Raw genomic sequence first — 27,179 nt, 5'->3', positions numbered from 1 at the left:
TCTCTGTGCACTGTGGAAACCATTCAGTAGATAAACAGGTGTGTGTATACAGAGAAGTATTACATCCAACATCACAGTCTTAACTATTCTTGGATACAAAGCCCTTGGTCACACCTGCTCAACCATGAAAATCTCAACAATATCGTCGGCTGCACGAGAGGGAAAACATTCACCAAATCAGAGAAAGTCTTCTATCTGTCGTGTTTCTTCTCAACAAACATCCTCCGCCTGTGTAGCCAAATCTGCTCCATCGTCCGTTGACCAGCCTTTACAAAACTGGTGCATATTGAAGCGAGGAAAGTGAAACCGTGACAGGACAAATTCTACATTAAAAGCTGATGTGGAGAAGTGTCAGTCAAAAAAAAAAAAATGGTGCGACCCAACTCATCCTCTATACGTAGTTTGACTGGCTTTGGTAGCACCATGCACGGTGGTATAAAGTCCCCTCCTCTTATGCATGCCTTATTTACAGAAACGAACGAGTCAAGAGGAAAAGGGGGGTAATCGGTTAAACAATTTCATTATTACTACATTCAGAAAAAGGCTTTACAGCGCCGTTATTATCATACAACATCAGAATCTGAAAGAATTCAGGCCAGACTAAAGTGGAAAAAAATAGAACTTCTCAATGAATATAACAAAATAGACTTTTCTCCAAAGGTAAAGGAATAAGAGTTTGTGATGGTTTGTGATGTGCCAGCCTGACCTGTTGGTGCTAATCGAATATCTACAGGGTTCAGTCTGACACTGTGCACAAGTTCACACACACATACACACACGCACAAACACACATACACACAGGCTACGTTCCAATGCTCAGACATGCTTTTCTTTAGCTTTCCTTGCTCACAGCCCCCGCCTCGTATTATTTCATTCTGAACTGAGACGGGAAGCAGCAAGGAAGGAAGGAATGAAGAAGCATTATCTTTGAGATTGGAAGTGGCCGTTTTTAGCTCGTAGAATCATTCAGAGGTCACTTAACGGACGCCTGCCTCGACAAAGACTAGATTGATTTAAAGTAGAGTGGTGGGATATTGTTGATATAAAGGAGACAGAAAACACGCAGCAGGACTAGGATTCCCAGTTCAGTTCAGAGTCCCTTTTTCACTTTGGCTTGAAGTGCTGAAGCATCCGCATCCTCCTAGTCCTGTCTGCCTTCGAAAAAAGCTCGACACACACGTTAGCGAGGCCACTTCTCTCAGAACTGACAGGAAGACTGGCAGCATCATCCTCTAAGGTCAGGGAGGGTCAGCGGGAGTTTGTGTTTCTCAGACCCACTCGCCCCCCTTTTTTTTTTACGCCCTCGAGGCAACACAAGACACAAGGAGACAGATTATGGTCTGCTGAGCTGCTGCTGGAACACAAACACACATACATACACACACACTGGACACACACATGCACACACCCAGAGGCCATGCAACTCATACCATATGCACGAAAAAAAATAAAAAAACACAGTCCCAAATCACACAGTTTTTGACACTTGAGGTTACGACACTCAGGACAGTTCAAATGCTCACAAAAGGCAGAGGCAACAACGACAGACATAACAGAAATAAAAATAAAAAACTTCATCCCAGTGTGACCAATGATCAAAGCTTGATTTTTTTTTTTAGGGTCAGAAAAAAGCATTGTGGAAGAATGAGGCAGTGGCGTCACCGAGTCAAATGAGTCGTTTGATCCTGTCCACTTTTTTTTTTCCAGCCCAGGAGTGATCATCCCGTCACTGAAGCATCACTTGAACCTGTCGACTACGACACATCCCCACCTGAGTGGCCATTACGGTGCTTTACACTGCGGGAAGAAGAAGCCATGGTGGGACGTGGATGTTATTGCTGTCTGAGTATTGCTTCACATCTAATAACATAACTACCATTCATTGGCTAGTTATTGCTGACATGATGTTGTGTGGATGAGGAATCAGCAGGTTCGTTTAGAGACCAAAAGATAAGGGGTAACTCACTCAGAGCAGCTGGTGGAGGGGCTGTGATATGACTTTTGACTAAATTAACGGCAAAACTGACCTCAGAGCAGATCTCTGAATGTAATGTATCTGCTCTGTGCATCAAAATATCCCAAAAATTCTGCATTTACCACACAAAAAAACAAAATAAAACAATGGTGCAACTCCTGTGACCATCCAGTGCTGATTGTAGGTCAGGTGGAGCACACATTGTACATAAACAACATTATTAGGGTCATGATGACATCAGGGTACCATGACACATTGCCTCCAGTGGCCTATGTGACTACCACACTGAACTCAACAGGGAGGATATGTGCTTGTTGCATGCAAATTACACCGAAGTAGCATGCAGACCAGATATTATGTGGTTTTGATGTGATGCTATTTAGGAGCCAAATAATATCTAATAAATAGAATTACATTAAGATTTTGCAGAGAGAAATCCCCCTGTATACTTTTGTCTATATGTTTGTAGAGATTTCATCATAACATGTTGATTAAATCTGCTATGGGGTAAATTCAGGGGCAATAGATTTCATATTCCTGTTACCATCTTTTTAAAAAACGAGCTTAAGCTCTATTACTAATATCTCAGATGAACAGCAACCTCTGGACATAAAAAAAAGAAGCAATTTCATCTCCAAAGGTGGGAGAGGAGGGATATACGGTGGTTACATAATCCGATAGGCCTATACTCGGTTTGATGCTTCCATATCAATAAAAGATGGAGGAGAGGAAGAGGGGGGGAGGGGGGGGGGTTAATGGTTGAGGGTCTCCTGGGGCTTTGTCTTGAGCCTCCCAGACGCGAGCATAGCACAAATAAAAAACACCATTCGCGCGCAATCCAGAGAGAAAACAAGAACAAGAAGAAGCAGAAGAAGTAGCGGGTTGATTTCTTTCTCGGCGCCTGTGGAGGACGCAGGGCGCGGATCACAGAGCGCCGGGTCTATTTTTAGCTCTCCACGGCTGTTTAGCTTTCGACGCACGTTCAGAGTGCAGCAGCAGAGCGCCGGGATGCTGCTCCAGCTCCAGACGGGCTTCACTGTGGAAATGCCTGCGTATTCAACCGCGGCCGCGCTCACCCCCCTCCCCTCCCCTCCCCTCCCACCCCGCTCCTTTCCTCTCCTCTGCTCTGCTCGCTGCACAGACCGCTTTGTTAATCTGCCGCGCGCTTTTACGCACGCACAGACCGCGAACACCCCTCCTCTTGTATGTGAACAAAAACCAGCACGTGTCAACCAAAGGTCTGGTGCTGCTGATAACTATATGCACATCCTATATGTACAGCTGCTGCTGCTGCTGCTGCTGCTGCTGCTGCCAGGAACATGTGATGCACTCAGCGCTCTCTGCAGAAACGAGGAAGGGCGTGGCACGGGTTGAACAGGAGGGGGCGGGATGCTGCCGCCCCCCTCGCACTGGTGGCTGCTTTTACTGGGGAAGACAGTGAGATACTTTGCCCTATGGTGATTGAAACAAAGAAAAAAAACATTAAAAAAAACGCCATCCTTCCTGATGGGCTGTGGGAAACCAACCAAACTGCCTCTGCCAGTGACAACTCCAGCCAGAGCTGGAGCCACAGCGCTCTGCCGCCTCCTCTGACCTCCAACTGCTGCTGCTCTCTGTGACACCGGACAGAGCCAGTGAGGAGCAGAGCTGACCCAGGGCGCCTCTCTCTTCCCACCTGGGTCTGCCTGGTCAGACGTCGCTAGGGGTCCTTGCACGCTGGGCCACCGTGGCAGGCACACAGCCGCAGCACACCAGCCACAGCGCCTTCTGGATCTCCTGGTTCCTGAAGGCGTAGATGACCGGGTTGATTACGGAGTTGTAGGTGGCAGGCACCAGCGTGGCGTAGGTGTAGAGGGGGGGGTAGGTGTAGTCAGCAATGAGGGAGTAGACAGTGAACGGCATCCAGCAGGCGGCAAAGGTGCCCAGGATGATGGCCAGCGTCGACACGCCCTTCCGTGTGGTGACGTAGTGGGGCGTGGCGGCCAGGAAGTGGTGCTGGAGGGCGATCTGATGAGCGTGACGCATCACGATCTTGCAGATCTGGACGTAGAGTTGCAGCATGAGGCCGAAGAGCAGCAGGAAGGAGACGGACAGCACGGCGATGTTGTTCTTGGTCAGCGGCCGCACCACGCTGCACGTCGCCTCTTCCGCCAGGCAGTTGACCCCCGTGACCGGCAGCAGGCCCAGACACAGGGACAGGCCCCACAGCAGCACCAGCATGGTGTAGGTGAAGGCCGCCGTCCGCTCCGAGTTGTAGGTGAGGGCGTAGTAGAGCGACAGGTAGCGGTCGATGGTGATGGCCAGCAGGCTGAAGACGGAGGCGGAGAAGGAGGCCACCACCAGGCCCACGGTCAGCAGCTGGGCCGAGTCGGAGCGCAGCAAGTAGGCACAGGTGAAGTGCAGCACCAGGCCCAGACCGGCCAGCAGGTCGGCCAGCGCCAGGCTGCCGATCAGCAGGAACATGGGGGCTCGCAGCGCCGGGTTCTGCCAGATCACCAGCACCACCAGAGCGTTCTCGCAGGCGATCAGAGTCCCAGACGAGCACAGCACGATGTCCCAGGGGTTGACCAGCAGGGGCAGCTGGCTGGGTGGCAGCGCGTCCTCTGGCGGAAACGTCCCCAGGCCGGTGCTGTTGTCCATCGGTCCCCCGCTTCCGCTGGCCCACGCCGTGGGGTCAGTGGACAGCCAGCTGGGGGTGACCGGTGACGCTTCACTCATTGTGCCCCCCGTCTGAAAAATTGAGACAAAAACACACGTGACATCTGTGCAAATTCTCATTTGTCCAGGTCAAAAGAAACTGAATCAAAGTCAACTGGACTTAGTTTTTGTCTCTGAAGACGTTTTGCCCCTCGTTCAAGTGGCTTCATCAGTTCTTCAGGCAAGTCTACACGAACTGACGAAGCCACTTGTGTAGCCGATGTGAATCTGGCCATCTGCGTTGTGTTTCTTCGGTACAGACTGCCCCAGGTGGGGTTCGAATCCTAGTCTCGGCGACGATGCAAACCGTTTTGCCAAGAGCTCAATGAGCACTTGGCAGGCAGGTTTGCATGTCCTTTATGGGTGAGTGAGTGCACCTCCGTTACACTTGGATAAGGGGAGGAAACGTATTCAAAGACAAAAACTAAGACCAGTTGACAAAAACACACTGACACACCTTACTGATTTCTGATCTGCCTTGACTACACACTGCACATACACACACCACACAAAGGAGCCACAAATACATTTTTTTTTTATTTAAAGTGTGTGTGCATACAATTCAGATAAAAACTGTGGGGGCAGTTGTCCCCCTGCTACCACCTCTGTGAAGGCCTCTGCTTTTTAGACACCTGACCTGTGTTACTCATAAAGCCCAGGGATATAGCCTCAGTGTGTGTGTAAAGGTAAATGCACATTATGTAGGAGCACACTGTGTGATTAAAGACCTTGAACTACACAAAAACGAGTCTATTTTTAAATAATAAATCTCCACAGCAAAAACGTGAAGCCATAGTCTGAGATTAAGTTGTTGCAGACAGTTAGAGTAATGAATTTTCCTCTAGGCTTTGAACGCAGCGATTGTTAATGCCATTATAACAGGGCCCTTGCATGTGCATATAGGTTAGACCGCACGTGAGAAGCTATTTATTAATGTATGGACGAGGAGGACGGAAAAACCAATGCAGGCTTTGCTCTGCAGCGGCTTTTCAGGCCACATTTCCCAACAGTGGGGATCTATAACCCTCCACCTCCACCGGCATCGGCAGTGATTCACGCAGCTGTCAGGAGAGCAGGTGCCGCTCTCCACGGCACGAGATACCGCACCCGTCATGGAAATAAAGTCCCTCGCGCTAACGCCATTTATGTACATGCACCTGCAGCTCACAGCGGTGGCCAGATGGAGCTGCTTCACCCTGTGCACCTTAACATGAGAGAGGGGGAAAAAACACAGTGGCAGCTCCACGTCAGCGAAAGGATGCTGGAGGAGGTGGTGGAGGAAGAGGAGGAGGAGGAGGGGAAAAAACACACAGGGTGCATTTCTCCATGTAAAGGATGCTCAACAAGCAGCAGCCAGCTTACCTTGACTCCGTGAGGTGAGACTCCCCGTCTAGATGGAAGAACGGCTGTCCTGTATCTCCATGTTATTGATGAGGACGGTGCGGCGCCGAGGGACAGAGACGCAGCCCGGGAATGAGGAGGAGGTCGAGGGGGGGTGTGGAGATGCTGGTCCTCTCTCTCTCTCTCTCTCTCTCTCTCTCTCTCTGTGCCTGAAAGCGAGGATGGTGGTGGTGGAAGAAGAAGAAGAAGAGGAGGAAGAAGAAAAGAGCGCGGAGCGGCTCTGCCGTTAACGGCGCATCGCCGTGGACTGCGGCTGTGCAGGGAGCAGCGAGCGGAGCAGCGGCGGAAGAGAGGAAAAAGGAGGAGGAGGAGGAGGGTGTGTGTGCATGTGTGGAGGGGAGGGGGAGAGAAGAGCAGGAGAGAGAGGGAAGGAGGGAGAGAGAGGAGGGGGACGGGGTCGATGATGAAGGAGGAGTCCCAGATGGGCCAGACTCCCAAAGACTGGTTGAACTCCGCGTGCAACAGCCAAATGTCTGGTCTGTCTCTGTCTCGAGGACAAAGACAGGTGCAAGTGCGCGTGCAGTGCTCAGGTATCCATGTCCCACGTGCCTGTGGGCATGTATTGTATTGTCTGAGTCAATCATGCATCTCTGATGCAACATTTATCTCTCCAACCAGTTTCACCTGCACTTTAACTGCAGTGTTTTGTTTTGTTTTGTTTTGTCGGTCTCGGTTTCAGACTGAGCTGCTGGGACTCGGGTTTCAGGTGTGAGGATGATGTTGCTGGAGACAGAGACTCGCTTTCCTCCTCCTGCGACGCCCTGCTATTCTGGTCCCGTCTGTGCTATTAACAGCAACCCTGATGTGTGTCAACCCCCCCACCTCCTCTCCCTCTCTCCCCTGTCCTCCATCTTCTCTGCCTCGCCTCTCCATCCCTGCAGCGCTGCCTCCCAGACACCTCTGATGGGAGGTTGGGGGGGGGGGGAAGCTGCTCATATGCATGGATGTGACCGCTCACTCAGTTGACCAAGCGTCAAGTCTGCTCTATGTGTGTGTGTCAGTGTTGTGTGTGTTATTCCAAAGCACCTGCCTTTGGAGTGTGAATGGATTAAAAATAGCTCCTGTTGCAGTGGGGAGGCAGAGCTGCCACATGACGCCACTGGGGGGCGACGCTGAGCGCGTATGAGTCATCAGTGCGTACCTGTGGGACAGACACAGAGAGCACACACACACAGACACACAGCCTCAATCTTACCGGCTTTATTTCGTTTTCTTTAAAACAGAAAATGATCGCTTCACAACAGGCCTTTTCAAGCAAACCCTCACATTAAACTCGCCAACACCTACAAAACGGTATCAAAAGTGCACCATAGTGTTAATACATCTTCTCAAGGTCTAACATTTTCCAATGATAATATTATCTTCTTGTAATATTTATACAAATACCATTCTGTACACTGTAGAAATACACAACCCGGTGGGCCCTCATATCTGGGACGCCTCACACACACACACACGCCCTCCTTTCCATCCATGATCAAAAACATGATCCACTCAGTAAAACCCCAGCAGAGTGAGAGTGTGAGGGGTGGAGACACCAGGCCAATATTACATCATGAATTGTTAAATACCCATTCAACCCCGCACCCAAGGCAAAAAAAAAAAAAAAAACGAATACGCCACTCACACGACCACCCGAACATCTGTACAGATCTCATTCAATGTCTTTTTTTTTTCTTTTTTTAAAACAATCTTGACACAGTTTTCATTCATTATCGTCTCATTGTCCCTGCAGCAGCAGCAGCAGCGTCCAGCCGAAGTGAAGGGGGATGATGTGGCGGTGTGAGACTCGGAGGCCAGGAGGGACAGCTGGTACATAGGCAGAACTTCCATGGCTGAGCTGCGGCGCCGAGTGCATGAAAGCACAGGTATTTAATTACAGCTGTGCGTGCAGGTAGGACACCATGCAGGCTGCTGTGGTGTGTTTATGGTCCACTCTTCCCTGCAGAGAGGGAACAGAGCATCGCTCCTGGTTTCTGTGGTGAAACACCCTCAATCCACATTTAGTCTCTGGACTGGTAGAAGAGGATGTAGCCCGACTCAGAGTTCTTGGAGATTTCAGAAGTGAGGCCGTAGAACTCCTCTATGGCCTGTGCATCGATTTTCTACGACAACAGACAAGGTGACACACGGCAGTGGTTAGAAATGCTGGTGCTCTGTGAAAAGACATGCGGAAGTGTGAATAAACTCACTCACCTCTACAATGTCATCGTCGAACAGCAACCAGAAGTCGTGACTTTTCACAATGGCGATATAGTGACCCCTGTTTGGACCACTGAAAAGAAACAAGAGTGTGTTAGCCTGACAGAGTAAATGTGAGTCTTATCACTGAAGGCCTGACACAATGGCAGCATGAACACATCCCCATTTAATTTAGGTTTAGTTCAACTGAACGACTGAATATGGCTGATGTAAGACGCCCATATTTGACTTGGCATTTCCATATTACTAAGTTACAGCGTTATCATCCTTTTGTTTGTGAAGTTTGGTGACTACCTGCAGAGCTCCACCTAAGTTCAACCTGAGCAGACGACGTCTTATCAGCCAAAACAAGAGGGAACAAGTGTGTGGAGAATGGGACACGAATTTGTGCAACTACACACTGAACATGCTGAAAATGAGATGATCATGTCAGACCTGAATCCGGCAGAAAAATAATCAATTCCATGTTAACAGACCAATAAAAACTAACGGTGAAGTGTGATTCTCTGGATTTTTAAAATTACATTAGCTATTCTTCAGCTCTTCCCTTTACTGCTTTATTTATATGAAACAGCTAAAAATGAAAACTGCTAGATTTGCACAAGTTCTGTTTTAAGAAGCCTGATCTTTGCCCTTGTTATTGTAACTTGTGCTTTTCTGTGCTTTCATGAAAAGTCATCATCAGCTTGTTTCAATATCTGGCTTTGTTGTTTGTGTTGATTTCTGCTCATATTGTACGGGTCACAACCGACAGAAGAAGGGAACAAGAGGAAAGAAAGGTCCCTGGTCAGATTTAAACCGAGGAACCAGACAAAACCTGCACTCTGAATATATTACATGAGGTAACAAAGTGAATTAAATGTGCCGGGTAATTTCTTCTCAGAAACATATTTTTAAACTAATACACTATTGGCCTGGATTGATTTTAATACAAAGAAATGTGTTTTGTGGTCCAGGTCTATCCCATCACTTGTAATAGATTAACAAAAATACTCTATCATTTAAATGCTTAATCACAACATAATAATGGAGCTCACACACGCTGCGGTATGTAGCCTCACACTGTGGCAATCAATTCCATGATAAATCTCCCTGCTCTGAAAATAACCCTGGCAAAGCTGAACTGGGAGTTCAGCTTAAAGGCAGGAGACTCAGACACCCAGACAGATAATTTACATCTGTACGACTGCTAACTCACTCAGGTCCAGAGAAGTCTGACCTGTTAATTCATTTTCCTCACTCTATTATTCCTATCAGAGTCGTGAAGGGCCACAGTCTGCTCCTGCATGCACCGAGCGAAAGACAAGGAAACACCCTGCACAAACACAGACAGACTCACTCCCACTAACTGCAGGCCGAACGTGGAGCTGAGAAAACACAGCTCAACTATGATAGGTGTGTTTTCTCCCGTGAGATGTGATTTAGACTCTAATGTGCCTTTATCCTCGGGCCAGTGGGTACAGATGCGTTTTATTATTAGCACAATGATTTCTCTGCGTCGCCAGTTGCTGTGGAGACGGTTAAGAGGTGTTGTGTTCTAGCTGCGTGTTCACCTACACACCTCCCACAATGCACCACCACAGCGACCAGGTCGTACAGCCTCTCCGGGTTGGTGGCGTCCCCGGAGGTGTTGAAGAGGCGGAGCTCCAGGGGGAAGACGACGCGATAGGACAGCTTGGTGTAGCGCTGCAGCTGCTCCATGTACTTAAAGCGCTTCAGGTGCAGAGCCAGGATCATCGGCAGCTTCTTAACACGCATCCTAAATCACAGATATCACAGCGTCAAGAAGAATCTAACATCTACGCCGTCTAAATGTCCCACAACAGGCAAAAAGTAAAATCTGAAATTGATACATGAAGAATGAAACTGGGCTCTGACCTCTTGTGTGCCTCCTGCTTGCTTCTACATTCTTCACAGTAGTATTTGTACTCACTGCACAGCGTCTCTGTGTTACTGAAACCTCTGACAGGGGAAACCAAGAGAAAACTGGTCAGTTGCACATACATACAGATAAAGGCAGCAGCCTCAAACCAACATATGGAAGGGAACTATCTAACTTCTTCAGAATAAAAAGGGTTAGAATAAGTAAAAAGTTGTTACAAATGAGCATTAACTTTAAATTTTACAACTATAATGTACGTTATTTCAACCTTGAGGATAATACCATTTTGTAAATTAGAGGCTCAAAATATTTTAAAGCCTCAGTGAATTGAATTGTATTGAATGGATAGTTATAACATTTTGGGAAACATATGCCTGAAACTAGTAGTACCAAGAACTTATTTAAGTTAATTTGTTTATAGATTGTTTTCTTAATTCGTTGATCAAATGTTAGTCTTTAAATCAAAATAAAACAAAACCATTGATTGCTGTCCTCATTTTGTCTCACTAGTAGCCCAAAAATGAAAGATATTCAAGAAAGTAAAATACAGAATTGAAAGAGCCGCTCCCTTCTTCACCTTAGAGCAGCAAATAACATATTGTGGTCATTGGTTACCATCATATTTTGTTTTTGTTCATTATTTCCTGAATTTTGTTTTGGTTAGTTAAAAAATCAGCAGATTCTGATACATGTGGGTGTTTTACCTGAGGCAGTGTGTGATGGAGGTATTCTGTTCAACATCCACAGAAAGGTCCAGAAAGTCCTCATCTTTGCTGCTTATCTGAAAAAAGAAAAGAACCTAAATTAACCTGCATAATAAATATTAAACACATCTTGATTGGTCTCGGATACTACAGAAATGTCTTCCTTCCGACCTCTGAGCTGTGGCAATAAAATTCCTTCTGTGTGCAGTTGTGTTGTATTTACTCAACACATGACAGAAACTATAGCTCACACAGCCTGAGCTGGTGCCCGAGTTAATCTTTGTATGTTTACTAACCCTTGACATAAGCAGCAGGACTGTTTAACTCAAAGGAAAACACATTTTAACAGAGCTATGGTGACACAATGGTAGTAATCCATTCATAATTCCCCATCAGATGAAAACAGAGGTGAGGCCTCTTACCGTTTCACAGGTGAGGCAGCGCGTCTCATTGGTAAGAGTGCCTTGGAAGATCTCATGGACCCAGGTGGGAGCGGGCGTGGCATTGCTGTTGTTGTTCTGGGAGTCCAATGTGCCGTTGGCGAGGCGGCCATTGGTCTTGTCCTGCTTCCTCTCCTCTTGTAGCAGGTCAGCAATGGTGTTGAGCAGGTAGTTTAGGAACTCATGAGCATCTTGCTGCATGTAGTTGTCAAACAGCTCTGAGGGAGAAAATATACAGGTAAAGGACAATTTAGAGTTGTTATCCTGCTCTTCTACATGCTACACAGGTACTTCAGGATCTTCAGGATAGTGGACTCATCAGCAAACGAGGAAAAACAAAAGGAGGAGTAATTTAGAGTTGTTTAAGAGATGCCTTGACACGCTGGTATAGCCTCTTTTTACCACAACAATCTCCCTATGTTAATCTCACCATTCTCTTTGCGTAGTCGTGTGATGAACTTCTTGGGTGGTATAACGCCCACTTTCCTCTTCTGGTTGGCAATGCTGTGGAAAAGGTCGGCCAGGCAGGTGAGCAGGTTCTCCTTGCGGCGAGGCTGACTGCGGTACGCCAAAATCTTTTCTCGGAAGGGCCGGCAGAAGTACAGAGCCTGCAGCACCGAGTTGCAGTAGCAGGTGTTCCCAAACTAAAACCAAACATGGCATACAGCAGAATCAGTGTGAGTTCAAAATGGGTGGAAATTAATAAAAACTGGACCTGCACCACTTACATTGACCAGGCCGAAGTAGTGCTCATTAACCGGAAACTGCTCAGATCCAATCTCTTTCTCCAGAGCAGAGGCATTGGCGCCCTAAGTGTGTGTGCAAAGAAAAAAAAAACAGAAAAAAAATCTGTTATTCCCTTAAAACAAATAAACTAAGTACAACTTTTATTTGTGAACAAGACAATCACACAAAACGTAAACACTCTCTCTAACTTTCTAAGTATCTTCCAAATTTGATGGCATCTGATTGGCATTTTCAAGGTCATTTGTTGCTGGGACAAAGCAAAAATAAATAAATAAATAAAAACTAATGGGTGCTTAACGCCTCCAAGACTAGGCACGTTTCCCATGCAACCTCCACTCTGCCCTTTTATGCCATTAGAGCTAAAAGCATGCACCATCTTTAACTGACAGTAAAGTGCCTGACCAGCGCTGACTCTCACCCCCAAAAAGCTTTTAAATGCAAAACTTAGCTTGGATGACAAAACTGCATGTGTGAAAACAGAAAATATTACAGGTGCAGAGGGTTAGGAGGTAACCAGGGTTACCTGTTTATGCAGACACATGCCCTACTAGTGGGATTATACAGTACAATACGATGTGCAGACAGTAACAAGCTGTGCGGAGACATGGACTTGGAGCGGGTCCATGACTGCGTAGCTAATGTTAAACCATGTCGTCATTACATTGCATGCCTTTTAATATTATCTGGTAGTTTATCAATGGCCAACGCGCCGCGACTTGGCCTGTTATGTACGATTCTCCTACACACGCACTGCAGATTAATCGTCCCTCGGTCGGAAGTCATCCATTATCCAGCTGTGTTCCAGTGGTTGGCAAACAACCGAAACGCTGGTTTAGCTTTTTTAGTTGCCTTTGCATTAGCTTATTAGCTGTGAATCCCAACAACAGCAGCAGCAGCAGCAGCAGGTGCACTGTCATTGTGCTTGAAGAAGCTGCGATAAATAATAATAATAATACAATGTATCGGCTACGAGTAGAGACAGTCAACACAGGAGCGTCCATTAGCAGAGCAGAGAAGGCGGTGGGTGGCTGCTCGCTTTGCTTTGCCATGGTCGGAAAACTGCTTGGCTTAGCACACACACGCACACACATACACCAACACAAACCCCGTGTTGAAACTGTTTTTTCATTGCAATTCCGCGGTTTAAAAAAGCCAATAACAGTGCAACTACTGTTTTCCTATCAACCCCTACAGTCTGGCTAATGTCAACACGAGCCCGCTATTGCACTCACCATGGTACAAAAAGACGCAAATTTGGAGACTGTCATTAGGATTTCCATTCGGCTCGCGCCATCTTCCACCACACCGTCTCGCGCTGACAAGACTGGGCTCTGGCTCCCCTCGTGACCATAGATATATATAAGAAGACTAGATGACTCACCTGACGCTGCTGCCCAATGAAACTGCGTCGCTACACGGCCGCCATCTTGGCTCAGTCCGCTCGCTCCCTCAGAGCTACCGTGCATGTTCAGACTTCAGCTAAAATAACCAGAACTTGCTCAGTTTTTTTTTTTGACCGATTTTCAAACAGGCTTGGTTTGTTATGAACGTCAGAAATGCAGTAATGATACTGCATACTTAAAATCACGAATAAACGTATATTTTATTTCAGACTCAAGGTCCATAGGCAAGAACAACACAACAGACACACAACAAGAGGATAAAGCTTACAAAAAACAAAAACTACATACTATGAAAAATGTACTAGAAAGTAAAAAAGAAAAAGAAAAAAAAGGGACAACTGCACTGGTGCCTCCAGTAGACTGGAGCTACTGTTGATGTTGGCCAAACTATTACCGGTATATTGTTTTCTGAGGCATCAAGTCTACACATACAGTAAATCTAAACATAAGGTTTCTAAGTGGTGTTGGCACGTGCATTTACAAACATTTCGCTGGGTTTCTGCAGTGCTTTCATATTTAGCCCACAGGTATGCAGTGCACTGAGGTGTACAGTAGGCCTACGCTTTGAACAGAGATATTTTTGACATCATCTGTACACGAATGAAATGCCTGCACATACAGTTTGCGAATTACGAATAGTTTTAATCATGTAGCCTACTTTTACATGGAAGTAACATTATGAATATTATGTAGAATATTTTTTTTATTCATTTATTTTATGATGATGATCCATGAGCCAGAGTCAGAGTTGACTGACCCAATATGGCCGCCTGTGAGTTGCGTCTGCGCGTAGTGCGAGGCTCCTCCCCCCCTGGTCCCACAGCTCAAGAAAAAGACGAGAGCGATATCTGCATGTTGCGTCCGTCTTCGCGTAGTCAGCCCTCGGTAAAAATAAAACAAATAATCATTGCGCTAATAATAAAACAAATAAATAAAAAAGGATTGCTCCGGGTTTTGGCACGACACGAGTGTCACAATCGTCTAGCGACCCGAGACTGGCTTTTTTTTTTTTTATCCAAAATGAAGCCATGTCAAAAAAAATCTTTAATATGTCGTTAAAGAAATTAAAGGTTAGCCAGCTTGCTCAAGTTTCGCGCATGCGTATCAACACCAACACAATGTACGCGTTATGTATTTTCACCGTCGTACAAACTAAGTGTACCAGGTTTCAAAAGGGAGCTGTCTTTTTATTTTAACTTTTTATTTCTTAATAAACGAAACGATGCTGTCGTGTATTTTTTTTATCCCACATACTGCGATAAACAGCAAACACGCCACAGAGAGAGAGAGAGAGAGAGAGAGACTGTGTTGACTACACCTGCTCTGGGATCAGTTGACGTATCGCTCAGGCATGGGGGGTCTCATTGTGACTGATAAATGTGCTGACTCTGGATCAGCCGCTGCCCACTCCCAGTTTTTTCCCCCCTCACAGTCATTCTGCTCAGGCGGTATCGCGGACTGCCTCAATGGTATTTCACAAGGCGGAGTTTGGGGTCTTTCGCTCTCTCTTTCCGCCGTACCCGCCATCTTGTAGAGACCGGGGGTAAGATCTTCTCCGTGAAAAATTACAATTTCTACCTTATTTTCGTATTGTTCGTTCGTCAATTACATTTATATAAACTCCGTAGCAACACCTTTACGTGTCATCTGGTCGATATGGTCTGAAAACCGGTCCCACGGAGTGATATTATCCGTGTAATGTGGACAGCAGCAGCGGTAGCGTGGCTCTCCCATGTGGAGCTTCACAGGCAGAGAGACCACCAGTAGAAACAGTAAAATCCCTCTGACATCCTGTTACCCTGCTGAAAAGCAGTCTAACTCGGCACATGTCTTTTTAAAATCAGTCTCTTTTATCAAAATAACTGAATCTGTGTTCATTTCAGCCAAACGTGGCGTCCTCTACGTTAGTTTTTCAATCCTATAGTCGGCGTAAACCTGCTAACGGACCGTGCCATTAGCTAGTAGCTATGTTGCTAAGTTAATCAATCATCCATCCAAACTATTTATATTATAAATGTGAAGGGGGTATACTTGACAGTTATCATTGCCCTGCATTAGGAGCTGTTTTAGACGCATTGAACCCGGTTTCGTTGTGTAGCAGCAGGATGTTTGCATCTATCGAGTGTCAATACATCCCATATTTCTCCTTTTTATAAATCTTACTCCATATCTTTCTTGATAAACTTAAAAAACAAACTTGTGGACATTAGTTTCTATTATTAAAATAGATAGTAAATGTGCTAATTACACCATGACTAACTTAAATGTCTTTCCTTCTTGAAGTAATCAGGCATCATGACGAACACCAGAGGCAAGAGGAGGGGGACCAGGTACATGTTCAGCAGGCCATTCCGCAAGCATGGTGAGTACAGATTAAAACAAGCATCAGGCCTTTGTGTAGATTTGTTTTTTGTACAGCCTCAAAGAACTGTTTAAAGATGTACAGAATAACATGAATTAATTGGAAGCATTTACTTCACAGGCCCAATCCCCCTGTCCACTTACATGCGCATCTACAAGAAGGGCGACATCGTTGATATCAAGGTAAGATGAAGCATGTGTGTTGACAGATATTCTTGTTTGGATTGTCAGTAGCCATTCATGAAATCAATTATTTTTTCACTTAATTTTAATATTATGCTCAGGATTGTCGTTAAAGGACAATTCCAGGCGAATTCAACTCTGGGGTGTATTTACCTATCATTTTAGGTCTAAAAGAATGAATCTGAAGATTTTCAGTTTAATTGCTCCTGTTTAGCGGTAGTTGCATCTGTCCCCGCATCCCCACGGCAGCAATGAATGGGAGTGGATGTAAGTTCCGCTGTTTAGGCTGTTTCCAGCCCTCAAAGCCGCAATTTTTTTCCACAGACAGCGTCAGATGGCTACTCAAACATGCACCGAGAAGTTTATTTACTTCAAGCAAGCCGGCATGTTTGTAAAACTAGATCTAATTCAAAGTCTCCCGGAGTCTCGCGCGAGCCCGAAGTTGCAGTGCTGGTGTATTCAGGTGCAGTTGGAGCTCCCGCTTGTGTCATAAACACAGGAATATCAACTCTTTACTTGCTTGAAGTGTACATTTTTTTCCACAGACAGCGTCAGGTGGCTACTCAAACATGCGCCGAGAAGTTTTTTTTACTTGAAGCAAGTCACGAGTTGATATTCCTGTGTTTATGACACAAACGGTAGCTTTTCCCACTGCGCCCGAATGCACCGCGCACTCAACTGGGTCTCGCGCGAGACTCCGGGAGACTTTGAATTAGATCTAGTTTTACAAACATGCCGGCTTGCTTGAAGTAAATAAACTTCTCGGTGCATGTTTGAGTAGCCATCTGAAGCTGTCTGTGGAAAAAAATTGCGGCTTTGAGGGCTGGAAACAGCCTAAACAGCGGAACTTACATCCACTCCCATTCATTGCTGCCGTGGGGATGCGGGGACAGATGCAACTACCGCTAAACAGGAGCAATTAAACTGAAAATCTTCAGATTCATTCTTTTAGACCTAAAATGATAGGTAAATACACCCCAGAGTTGAATTCGCCTGGAATTGTCCTTTAAGCTCTGTAGGTAGAGCAGGCTATAACCCTTACTGCAGCCAGCCCTGGATTGAATCCTGACTCTGGTGGCCCTTTGCTGCATGTCATTCCCCCCTCTCTGCCTCCCCATTTCCTGTCTCTAGTCTAGACTGTACTATCAATTAAAGGCAAAATTACCCCCCAAAATATACTTAATAATAATAATATTATTATTATGCTCAGGGTTTCCCAACATTTTAAGTTGGCTTCCAAAGTTTTGTTTGCTCAAGCAAAGTGTTTTTGCAACATGAACATAAACCAAAGCTTCCAGCTGAAGCATTTGGCAAAGATAGATTGTGCAGCAATTTTTCTGTCGGTAAGACGTGTCTGTGGCGAGTTCAGGTGAAACCATCTCAAAACATAACTCGGACAGGAAGCCATTTGTGTCGTAGCAGTAATTAGATGTGGAGCCTTGTCATTGGCACAGTGGAGGAGATGAAGCCTGTTTGTTCTCTGCTCTTGCAACTAATATTAAAAGGATACTTTAGCTCTGCCTTACCTTTTTATAACACAATATGAAATGTGGTTTCTTCCCAGGGCACAGGCACGGTTCAGAAGGGTATGCCTCACAAGTGCTACCACGGTAAAACAGGACGTGTATACAACGTAACCCAACATGCTGTCGGCATCATTGTCAACAAGCAGGTCAAGTAAGTAAAGAAGTGATATTTATTGTTTTAGGCTTGTGTAACGTTGAGCCGGCACACACCAAACAACTGGAAATCCAAAAAGCCTCATACATGTCGTCTATTGTCACCATGACATGGGCAGGTGCTGATGGAAACGTGTATTGCGTTTCCTTCAGCGTTGGCTTGAGTTTACATGATTTGGTCTGGTTAATGTCACAATGTCCGAGTGCAGCTTGTTGAATCACTTTGGCTTCTGTCTTTGTTGTGTGCCTTTGCTCATCTTTACTCATCTAGAAAGAGGAATGTGACCCCATCTTCACTTTGCCACCGGGACTCTTTATGTCCTAAGTGGTCATTCACGTGGGGAAAAGTATCTCAGCCTCAAGTACTCCAGTCCAACTGCTGTTCTGTTTGACCTGGTGTCCTAACGAGGAAACAGCCAAGTTATTTAACACCCAGGGCAAAAACCACCTGGGAAGATGCGTAAATTATGTTTTTGATATGAACATGTTGATGCTCTACGCTCTCACAGGGGAAAGATCCTGGCCAAGAGGATCAACGTGCGCATTGAGCATGTGAAGCACTCAAAGAGCAGGGACAGTTTCCTGCAGCGCGTCAAAGAGAACGAGGCCTTGAAGCTGGAGGCCAAGCAGAAGGGCAGCTGGGTGGAGCTGAAGCGCCAGGTAAGAATCTGGAAAAGTGTTTTCTTGAAGTTAATTTATTTGTTTATTGGAAACATAGATATTTAAGATATTCAAATGATGCATTCTGGGTAAAAACTTTAATTCTTAACCTTGTGGTCCACACTAAAAAGGTGTTGTCAATGGTTTCGATAGGCCTTCAATTGTTAAGTTACAAAAAGAGTTGTATTTGCAGTGGGTCCGCTTGCTTTCGTTATTTTGTCAGTGTTAACGTGTGTTCTCGCTGACCACCTGAATTTCTGTGTCTCGTCTCCGCAGCCCGCTCCTCCCCGTGACGCTCACTTCGTCAGCACCAAGAAAAACGTGCCCCAGCTGCTGGAGCCCATCCCCTATGAGTTCATGGCCTAAACCATCCGGAATAAAAATATTTGTACACACACGCTGCTTGTCATTTTGTCGTCTGTTCACACATGGATGTATTGTACGCTTCTCTGTCATGTGTTGTCACTCGGTGATGATTAGCCTCTTTTGATTCAAAATGAAATCAAAAGCACTTTATATTTCACCGGCGATCTGAGAGTGACTGGTTCACGTGTCATAAGCATTTCACATCTCAGCTGCTGTCAAAACAATCTCCTTTCAACACCGACCAACACACTGACAAGCAGGGAGAAAAGGCCCCACACGAGTTACCTGCATTAGCGATCTCGCTTGGTATCCATAAGACATGGAAGAGAAGGCACATAGAAGATAAAAAGTGAATGATTAGCTCAACTCCTTCTGGTTTCTTGTTATTCCACGTTCCCATTGTCACATCTTATCGAGACTTTTGACCAGAACAGTCGGTGTGTTTCTACAGCTACGAGTCAAATGTCTGCTGTGATACCTCCTGCAGTGTTTGGTCATCTGTAGCTGCAGTTAAAGCCTCTACACAGCCGACATAAGTCTGTCACTTGACCAGAGTTTAGAGTTGTCAAAAGTCTTTTTCGCATAGTTTCTAAATAAAAATGGAAAAAACAAACCAATTCCAGGCTTCAATGATTTAAGGAAGTTGATCTCTGGGGTACCAATATGTCTTTGCGGGGTTTCCATGGCATTGTTTTATGAAGACTACATTTTTGACACAAAGATGAATTATAAAGAAATAACAGCCAACATGAAACTTCAAGCCCACCATCCTGTCAGGATATTTATTACAAACTATTGCTTTGCAGGCAGCATCCATCAACACCTCTTGAATCTTGAATGGTACAGCTGTAACAATATGGTGACTTGGGTTTGAGTATTTCACCTAGAGTCAGAAAAAAATAGATTTCACCAACCTTAAAGCTACTTTATAGTGGAAATCAATGGACAGTGGACCCTGAGGGTTTAATTACAGGGCTGGAGATCATCAGTAATATGATAAATCACTGGTTGTTGCCCCTCAGGCCCACTTGGCCCAGTCTCCACCATCATAGGCAGCATTTCTGTCTCAGAGCAGTAGGTGGCAGTGTCCACTAGAAAATGTGCTGAACGCAGAACATGCATCAGGTTTTTTCTTTCGTAAATCGATGACACCAAGCTGTTCATGAAGAAATAAATACAGTAGATGATGTATATGATTTCATCTTCTGTGATACTGACTGAAAACACTGACAGTGTCACTTAATTGGCCACATATTTTTGGTTGAATTAAGACAGACCATGATTCAGCAGTTCCCTTATACTCCTTAACTTACCCCCACCATCATTTCTCATGGTTGTAATCTTGATTTCCCACACTCACCTCCAGACAAGGGCATTGTCTCATATTAATCTTGAGTTTTCATAATCAATCACGCACTGAGATGAAGTTAGTATTGAACTATTTTATTATGAATGCCTTTACTGAACTTATGTGCATATAATAACCCTATTGCATTTTCTTTTATTGTTTACATTCCTAATACTCCTGAATACTGTAATAGTACATTTAATTGCATAATATTTTTTTAGTGAGGGCTGCAAGTAAAATGACATTAAATAAGAAAAAGGTTTTGAATACTAAAACAAAACATAAAAATAATCCATAAATTAAGTATAATTTAGAAGGGGAAAAAGTCAAAAGGCCCAGAATTGTATACACAGATCATGTGTATATTTTATTATCATTATTAATAGGCTATTTTAATTTCATTTATTGTTATTTTTTGAAATAATTGAAACTACAAATTTAGTTTCTAAACAATTTTTTTAATGATTCAGAATAAACCACTAAAACAGCATAGATAAGAAGAACAAAAATAGTTATCTGTTTAAATGTTGTGGATAATCGGTGTATATATTTATATTACAAAAAATAAGAATATAGGTATAAACAGAATGACCATCAATTTTGTGTGTGTGTGTGTGTGTGTGTGTGTGTGTGTGCGCAGCACTTCATGTGTGCTGTTTAATCAGTGGAGGCTGAATGGCTGGCTGGTTATGTGACAAATAGGTTATCTCAACCCACCTCAGTACTTTACCCAATATTTACACGAATTAGGGCCAGTTTACAGAGATAGGGGTGAGCAGCTGACAGGACTAAGTGTCTGTGAGAGGGAGAGAGGAGGCCAGCAGTCAATCAGTCCAAAGATTATATTATATGCATTTTTTTTTTTTTTTTAAGTTTCTTTAAAGACCAAAGCTGAGGAAGAAATTAGTTTTAACAAACCTGTAGCGGATCATTTTAGAGCTGAACATGGAGCGGTTGCCTTTCTTCACCCACATGACCTCATGGGCCTGAGGTCAGGGGATTCAGACACAGTCTTATCAGAGCAGAGTAATAAGTATCCAACAACCTGAAGAGATAAAACCAGAAAAAATAAAATGCAATCAATCAGTTGAGCAGGTTGGCAGCCAAAGCCTTTGGTATTGATCGGTGAAGTCTGGATTTTGCTTGGTATATTTAGATAAGGGAATTGTATCTATGCTTTTCTTGTATATTCCCACAGCTTTTAGCAGTGATCCAACACATTATATATATTAACTGAACACAGTGCTGTTGTATTTCTGCCACGTTGCTCTATTTTTAATGTAACGTAAACACGATAGATGAAAAAGTCTGAACATTTTTCCTCATCTAATCAGTTTTTAAGAACATTTCCTGCACTTATTTTCATCCTTCATATACATTTAGGCTATAGTTGTTCCTTTGTGTGTTTTCTCACAGATACACCAGAGTGTCATGTGTGGCACTGACTCATGGAAGTTACTGATTGAAGGAACAAAAAGTAAACAGAAAAGGAGAGAGAAAGAGAGAGAAAGCAACTGAGAGGGAGGGGAGCAGAAAGACAAGGCATGTGGATAAAAGCTGTGGAGCACCATGAACTCCTTAATCACACATGTTTGACACCCACAGATTGAGTCTGTCAGCTCAGCCAGCAGCTCGGAGCAGCTGTATCGACTCAGGGCGTTACATATTAACCACACACACACACACACACAAACAGTAGATAATTGGATATAGACACAGACAGGTTTGTACCACTGATGCCAGAGGAGGTATGTGTGGAAATGTTGCACAATATGGAAAATCTGAGAATTATCAACCGTCCTACTGCCACTGAATCACACTCACAGGTTCATCCAACAACAAACGTAACACACACAAAAAAACACATTTTTTCACTGTTGTCTCGTCTTGTCACATAGGAAATTTGTTTTTTGTGACCAGGGTTTGACATCTGTTTCTGAGATTTCTGCCTCTATCTTGACACAACAGAGATTGATGTGATTTCATTTGTGTCACTCAAAGTACTAAAAAGTTTTTAGCAGCCGTGTGACCTTGCAAAAAATAGTGCCTTGATTCTTCTGGATAATCTACACCATAATATAAATTTTCTTTGGAGAAAGAAGAAATAATCAACAGGAAAATTGCAACTGTCTTCAATTGATTATCTTGAGTAAAAGGGACAAGTTGTTCTATGAATATGAAAATTAATTGTTAATATTGTGACACTGATTAAAGAAAAATACTACAGATTCAAAAAAAAAAAAAAACTAAAATTGTTAATGCAAAAACCCTGTGGTAATAAGAATTATTATCTCTCCTATTTGTGTCGCCCATGCTTTGATTTACTCTGCATTGCAGTTCTCTGCCTCTTTTTGGATGGTTCAACAAACTGTAATTGTAATTCCCCAATAAGCTCAATGATGTATAGGCAGGGGGTATGTCCTCCTTGTAGCCTAATTGTTGAATGATATGCCTCTGATAAAACAAAGTATTACTACTATAATAATAATTTTATATGAACACGTAAAAGTGGAAATATTACAGATTAGAAATATTGCATTCTAAACAGTATTTTGTATAAAGGCAAATTTATTGTTTTTTTCCTTTTGTCTTTAAAAAATATATATTATTATTTCTGTGGTGTAACAATAAATATCATAGCCTATAGCTATAGAATAATATTTTGTAAGGTTACTTAGGACTAAAAAACTAAAATTCAATGGGGTAAAAAGCACATATTTGGCCAAAGATCTGTCATGGACTAGAGGTATAAAGCAGTATTAAATTAAAATAATCAAGTAAAATAGAGAGATGAACCACAGAGACGCTCTGCTTAAACGCAGTAGTCTATTTGGGATTAATGTTATTATTGTATTAAATTTCCATCATTGCAAATTAATTTTGTTCCCATTGTAATGGAGTGACATACTGTCAAAAAATGGGGGTAAGTGGAAACACTAACCCTTTAAACATTGTTCTCCTTATCTCACTTCAAGGCTTCACCATCCCACACATTCTCTCTAGTTGCTGCAGAACGAAGGCCTTTTTAGTTGTAATAATGACAATAATATTTGTGACTGTGGTGCAAGCGAGCAAGCAAGGTGTGACACTGTGTGTTTGGGATAGGCCCGAGGGTTTGACAAAGGAAATCCCACCTCAGGCCAAACAGAGTGCATGCTGTACTGTATCTCTGAGCGTGATAGGTGGGTGATAGAGTCTGTGTGGTTATCAGAGACGGGGGAGGCACGGCCATATATGTGGATATTGGGCCAGCTGTATTGATCCCGGCCCTGACAGCAGGGAGAGGGGGAGGTGAAGCAGTGGGGTGGTGGTGGGGGGGCCGGATGGGAAGAGGAGGAGGAGGCTGATAACGGTGTCAACTCAGCCAGCTATGCTCACCTGACGCATGGGAGGGCACTGAGTTAACGCCCAACAGGCTCTCAATAGGCCTTATTCAGAGAAGTCAGTCAAAGGTTTCACATGAGAGCGTTGCACGGGCACAGAGGGTCATCTCTGCTGTTTAGACAAGCAGATAGTGTCACTGGATTGAAATCTTGTCCTTTTTTTTATTTAAAGAGTCACTGTGTAATCTATGTTATCTTTAGAAACGTTTTTTTGTACACAAATGCACCCTCGCTCAATTCAGTTCTCTCAGGGGTATTGCTGCTACAGACTATTGGCTAACAAACACATTGTTTCCTTGACTTTATCACTCTGTTGATGTGGCGCTAAAGTGTTGTAGCACAAAAGTCTCACTTTATGAAGTTTGTCATAAGCTTTAATAATTGGATTTCTGCTTCAATAAACAATTATTTCTCACTTGGTGTGGCCCAACCAGTAGCTCATGTCGGCTAATATCAGCTCCTTTTATCGAGGTGCTGCTGTGTTAATGAGTCAGACGCTGAGTCACTTTGCTAACGGCTCCTCTCTCTCTGCTTGTGTAGTTGTTACACTACCTTTGAGTGTTTACTATTATCCCATAATTGTCACTTGTGGCCACAGTGGCACTGTTCAGATAAAGGCAGTTTAGCCTTTGAGACTTTGTTACCTTTGCTTGACAGTGGCTGCAAGTGTCACTAACACCTAATTTAGCTTAGGCTAAATGGTAAACTAATACAACACAAATAAAGTTTAAAATAAATAAATAAAAGAAATACCTAAAGAATGAAGAAAAATAGCTAAAGAAACCTAACATGGTGCATTATGGCAACATTTAACAACAATTTGCCAAGCTACTGGTCATACCCAGACTGACAAAAGGTGAAACTACCCTCTTGTATTTCAGTGAATAATGATCTATTTTATTGCTAATAAATGTAATTTTCTACTTGTAAACTACAAAAACAAAACGACCCAGTCTTGTGAACCTAAAGGCTGATGTAGGTTCAGGTTTGTGCGTTACAAAGGACCTCACTGAACACTAATTTCTGACAATAATAAATCACGCTTATCAGAAAGCAATATTGTAGGGTTGATAAGATTAAGATTAGAGCAGTAGATTCTGTGTATGTGTGTGTGTGATTAATGGAGACAGACAGTCGCCTCTCTCCCTGCCTGCGCGCCACACGCACACACACACACACACATACACACACAGCCGATCAACAGATAGGAACGTATACTGCAAGGAGCCTGTGTGACATTTTTAAAGCCTGAATCAATCAACATGAGGAAAAGAGTCACGGACGTTTAGCATGTTTGAGTATCAATGAGATCACTATTAAACTCAGGGCAGGGGCTTAAATCATTTTCCAGCACCTGTTGGCTCATGTGTACTGCAATTTTACACAGCTGCGTGTGTTTTTTAGGTGTGTAAACAGTTAAAACACTTAATTCATTGGAGCAAACCGTTCTCTTTCTTTCTGTTTCGGTGAGGCAGGACTCCCCCGTTCGTCCTCTGATTGGTACGTCCCAATAAGATAAATTAGGCACAGGTGAGCTGCTGGTTGTAGGTCACCAAGTGTCCTGCCCCTTTGATGCTATTTTTTGTCTGTGACCACAACACCACATCTGACATCTATTATTAAAGATGGGGGAGAGGTTGCAAAGTCAGAAAAACTATGTTTGCTCATTTTTTGATTGCAAAGCTACATTCAGTAAGTCGTGGAAGCTAGAGGCTCATCTTTGCAAACACACAGGATTGGTAAGTGGCTGCGGTGAGCCGAGCAGAATAAATGCAAATAGCTCGACATGAAAAAGATCCAGGATCAAGTGGCATATTATAGGAGTTAATGTTGTGTGTCTGACTATTAATGACCTGGAAATGTTTTTGTTTAATGTCAAATGTTTCCCTCTGACCTCAGAAACCGTTCTCCTGTGAGAACTGTGACAAGAGCTTTTGTACTCGCTATCAACTCACCAGGCATGAGCTCAGTCACAGTGGGGAAAAACCACACAAGTAAGCCAGTGTTTGAAATGAAGAGATTGTAATTTTTGAAGCTGCTGTTTATTTATTTGAACTGTTAACCCACTCTGGTCTCCAGGTGTTTGGCTGATGGGTGCTCCGAGGCCTTTGTCACCAATGCCAGCATGAGGAACCACATGGCCCGAGTTCACCAGCACCAGGAGAAGCGATATCAAGTACACTAATCTTGGAATAGTCTCTTTTTTTTTAACCCTCAATTTTTGTCCTGAACATATCAGGATTTTTGTACTTTGTTTTTGGCTTTTGCTGTCTTTTTTTAGTGTGACCAACAAGGCTGTAAGAAGGATTTCAACAAGAGGAACCAACTAAAGGCACACAAGTGTGAGCACCAAAAGATTCAGCCTTTTCAGTAAGTGGCTTCAATTCTGATGCAATATTAACTGTGGCTTTTATCTGTCTCTTTATTTGTCCAGCTAAACTATTTCTGATCTTTTGATACAGTTGCTCCTTCAGTGGCTGTGTGAGGGAATTCCCTTCTCATGGAAAACTGAAACATCATGAGAAAGTGCATGAAGGTTAGTTGGTGTTTTGTTTTGTTTTCCCCTCATAATGAACATGAATTTATCTGACATCTGTCTCTCTGCTGCAGGTTACCCCTGTGAGACTGAAGGTTGTCCTTTCCAGGGAAAGACATGGACAGACTATCTGAAGCACAGAAAAGAACATAAAGGTATGAATGCAATACTGGGGAAGTGTTAAAAATCAGTTTTGTTGCATTGCACACCTTGTTGCTCATAAGCTGCTGAGTCACAAATGACACAAATGTATTTCAATGCCTCTCAGTCAAGGTGCCATGTGGAGAGTGCAAAAAGCAGTTTAACAACACCTGGTTCTTGCACCAGCACGAGCTGCATGTCCACTCTGGGGAGAAGAGGATGCTGCCGTGCCCCAAAAAAGGCTGCGGCAAGAAATTCACTCGTCGCTTTAACTTGGAGAGTCACATACTGGGAGACCATGAGGGCAAGAAGCCTTTCAGCTGTGCCTACGCCGGCTGTGGGAAGAGCTTCACCATGAAGGTAAATTCACCCAATGCACACTGCTGCAAAACATTGGTATCAGCCATCTGTGTAGTCGGTGCAACAGCAGTGAATTGTTTGCTGTGCTCAGAGAAATGAAAAACGACATAGCAGAGCTTTGCGGCTCCGTTTCCCACATACTACAGAATGATAATCTATTCCACATTGCTATTTTCTATAGAAGAAATGCCAGTGGAATCTGTGCAGAATGAAATCCAGATCACCTCGAGTTATTGATTCTTGAAAATGTATTTTCAGTGTGTCTGACCTGCAAAAATCCAAAAACATGATGAAGAATTGAAAGAATATATATGGCTAGGTCACAAGTCTTTGTTTGTTTTTGTTTTTTCCTCCGTAATCCATTTAATTAACTTTGCGATCTAACTGTTCTCATTGTCCACTAGGAAAGCCTGTGGCGACACAGAGTGGTGCATGACCCAGCAAAGAAAAAGCTGAAGGTAACATGTCCTTGTCGACCTCTTTTCTTTTCCCCTGGCTTTTTCAGATGGATAGCTGTTCTCCCCTCCATCTTGCCCTTGTATTATTACGTGTTATTTTATTTGTTCCCTTCCAGAAACTGCATCCCAAAAAGAATCAGCCCGTGCGTTCGGCACAGCAGGTCAGACCGGCAGCTGCAGCCAATCGAGCAGATGCCAACAAGCTTGCTGCAAAGCTGCGCCATACAACTTTATAGAGAATACAAATATATTT

General features: G+C 43.9%; 4 protein-coding genes across 4 annotated transcripts; 2 read left to right on the top strand and 2 right to left on the bottom strand.

Annotated features, from left to right (window-relative positions):
• Positions 1 to 3,664: 3,664 nt before the first annotated feature.
• gpr12 (G protein-coupled receptor 12) lies at positions 3,665 to 4,693 on the bottom strand (the record flags this gene model as incomplete). Its single annotated transcript, XM_083995096.1, has 1 exon — positions 3,665 to 4,693. The coding sequence occupies one exon, from the start codon at positions 4,691 to 4,693 to the stop codon at positions 3,665 to 3,667; it is 1,029 nt and encodes a 342-aa protein (XP_083851222.1).
• A 2,588-nt stretch (positions 4,694 to 7,281) lies between these two features.
• usp12a (ubiquitin specific peptidase 12a) lies at positions 7,282 to 13,378 on the bottom strand. Its single transcript, XM_083995183.1, has 9 exons — positions 13,281 to 13,378; positions 12,030 to 12,110; positions 11,732 to 11,945; positions 11,284 to 11,519; positions 10,862 to 10,938; positions 10,154 to 10,237; positions 9,837 to 10,034; positions 8,270 to 8,348; positions 7,282 to 8,178 (listed from the first exon to the last, which is right to left on the bottom strand). Exons 1-9 carry the CDS (start codon positions 13,326 to 13,328, stop codon positions 8,077 to 8,079), a joined length of 1,119 nt encoding a protein of 372 aa, XP_083851309.1. The 5' UTR covers positions 13,329 to 13,378; the 3' UTR covers positions 7,282 to 8,076.
• Positions 13,379 to 14,951: 1,573 nt separating this feature from the next.
• Positions 14,952 to 18,731, top strand: rpl21 (ribosomal protein L21). Its single transcript, XM_083995442.1, has 6 exons — positions 14,952 to 14,994; positions 15,735 to 15,813; positions 15,934 to 15,995; positions 17,560 to 17,672; positions 18,184 to 18,334; positions 18,611 to 18,731. Exons 2-6 carry the CDS (start codon positions 15,747 to 15,749, stop codon positions 18,698 to 18,700), a joined length of 483 nt encoding a protein of 160 aa, XP_083851568.1. The 5' UTR covers positions 14,952 to 14,994; positions 15,735 to 15,746; the 3' UTR covers positions 18,701 to 18,731.
• Positions 18,732 to 25,021: 6,290 nt separating this feature from the next.
• On the top strand, positions 25,022 to 27,162 carry gtf3ab (general transcription factor IIIA, b; the record flags this gene model as incomplete). The annotated part of the gene is made up of 9 exons (XM_083995035.1): positions 25,022 to 25,170; positions 25,331 to 25,425; positions 25,511 to 25,607; positions 25,713 to 25,801; positions 25,894 to 25,967; positions 26,042 to 26,122; positions 26,236 to 26,468; positions 26,873 to 26,926; positions 27,043 to 27,162. The coding sequence occupies exons 1-9, from the start codon at positions 25,057 to 25,059 to the stop codon at positions 27,160 to 27,162; spliced, it is 957 nt and encodes a 318-aa protein (XP_083851161.1). The 5' UTR covers positions 25,022 to 25,056.
• Positions 27,163 to 27,179: the final 17 nt, after the last annotated feature.

This window comes from Trachurus trachurus, assembly GCF_905171665.1.
Source record: "Trachurus trachurus genome assembly, chromosome: 20".
Lineage (NCBI taxonomy): Eukaryota > Metazoa > Chordata > Actinopteri > Carangiformes > Carangidae > Trachurus > Trachurus trachurus.
The sequence above is the reverse complement of the archived record's forward strand: the minus strand, read 5'-3'. Positions and strand labels throughout refer to the sequence as shown.

Bases quoted from the DNA above. Each gene is read 5' to 3' on its own strand.
- usp12a (XM_083995183.1), bottom strand. From the start codon at position 13,328: ATGGAAATCCTAATGACAGTCTCCAAATTTGCGTCTTTTTGTACCATG. The intron at 8,349-9,836 runs GTGTGTAGGTGA...GTTTCTTTTCAG, and splicing joins GTGGTGGTGCATTGTGGGAG to TGGTCCAAACAGGGGTCACT. The intron at 8,179-8,269 runs GTGAGTGAGTTT...CTGTTGTCGTAG, and splicing joins TCGACGATGACATTGTAGAG to AAAATCGATGCACAGGCCAT.
- rpl21 (XM_083995442.1), top strand. From the start codon at position 15,747: ATGACGAACACCAGAGGCAAGAGGAGGGGGACCAGGTACATGTTCAGC. The intron at 15,814-15,933 runs GTGAGTACAGAT...TTTACTTCACAG, and splicing joins CAGGCCATTCCGCAAGCATG to GCCCAATCCCCCTGTCCACT. The intron at 15,996-17,559 runs GTAAGATGAAGC...GTTTCTTCCCAG, and splicing joins GCGACATCGTTGATATCAAG to GGCACAGGCACGGTTCAGAA.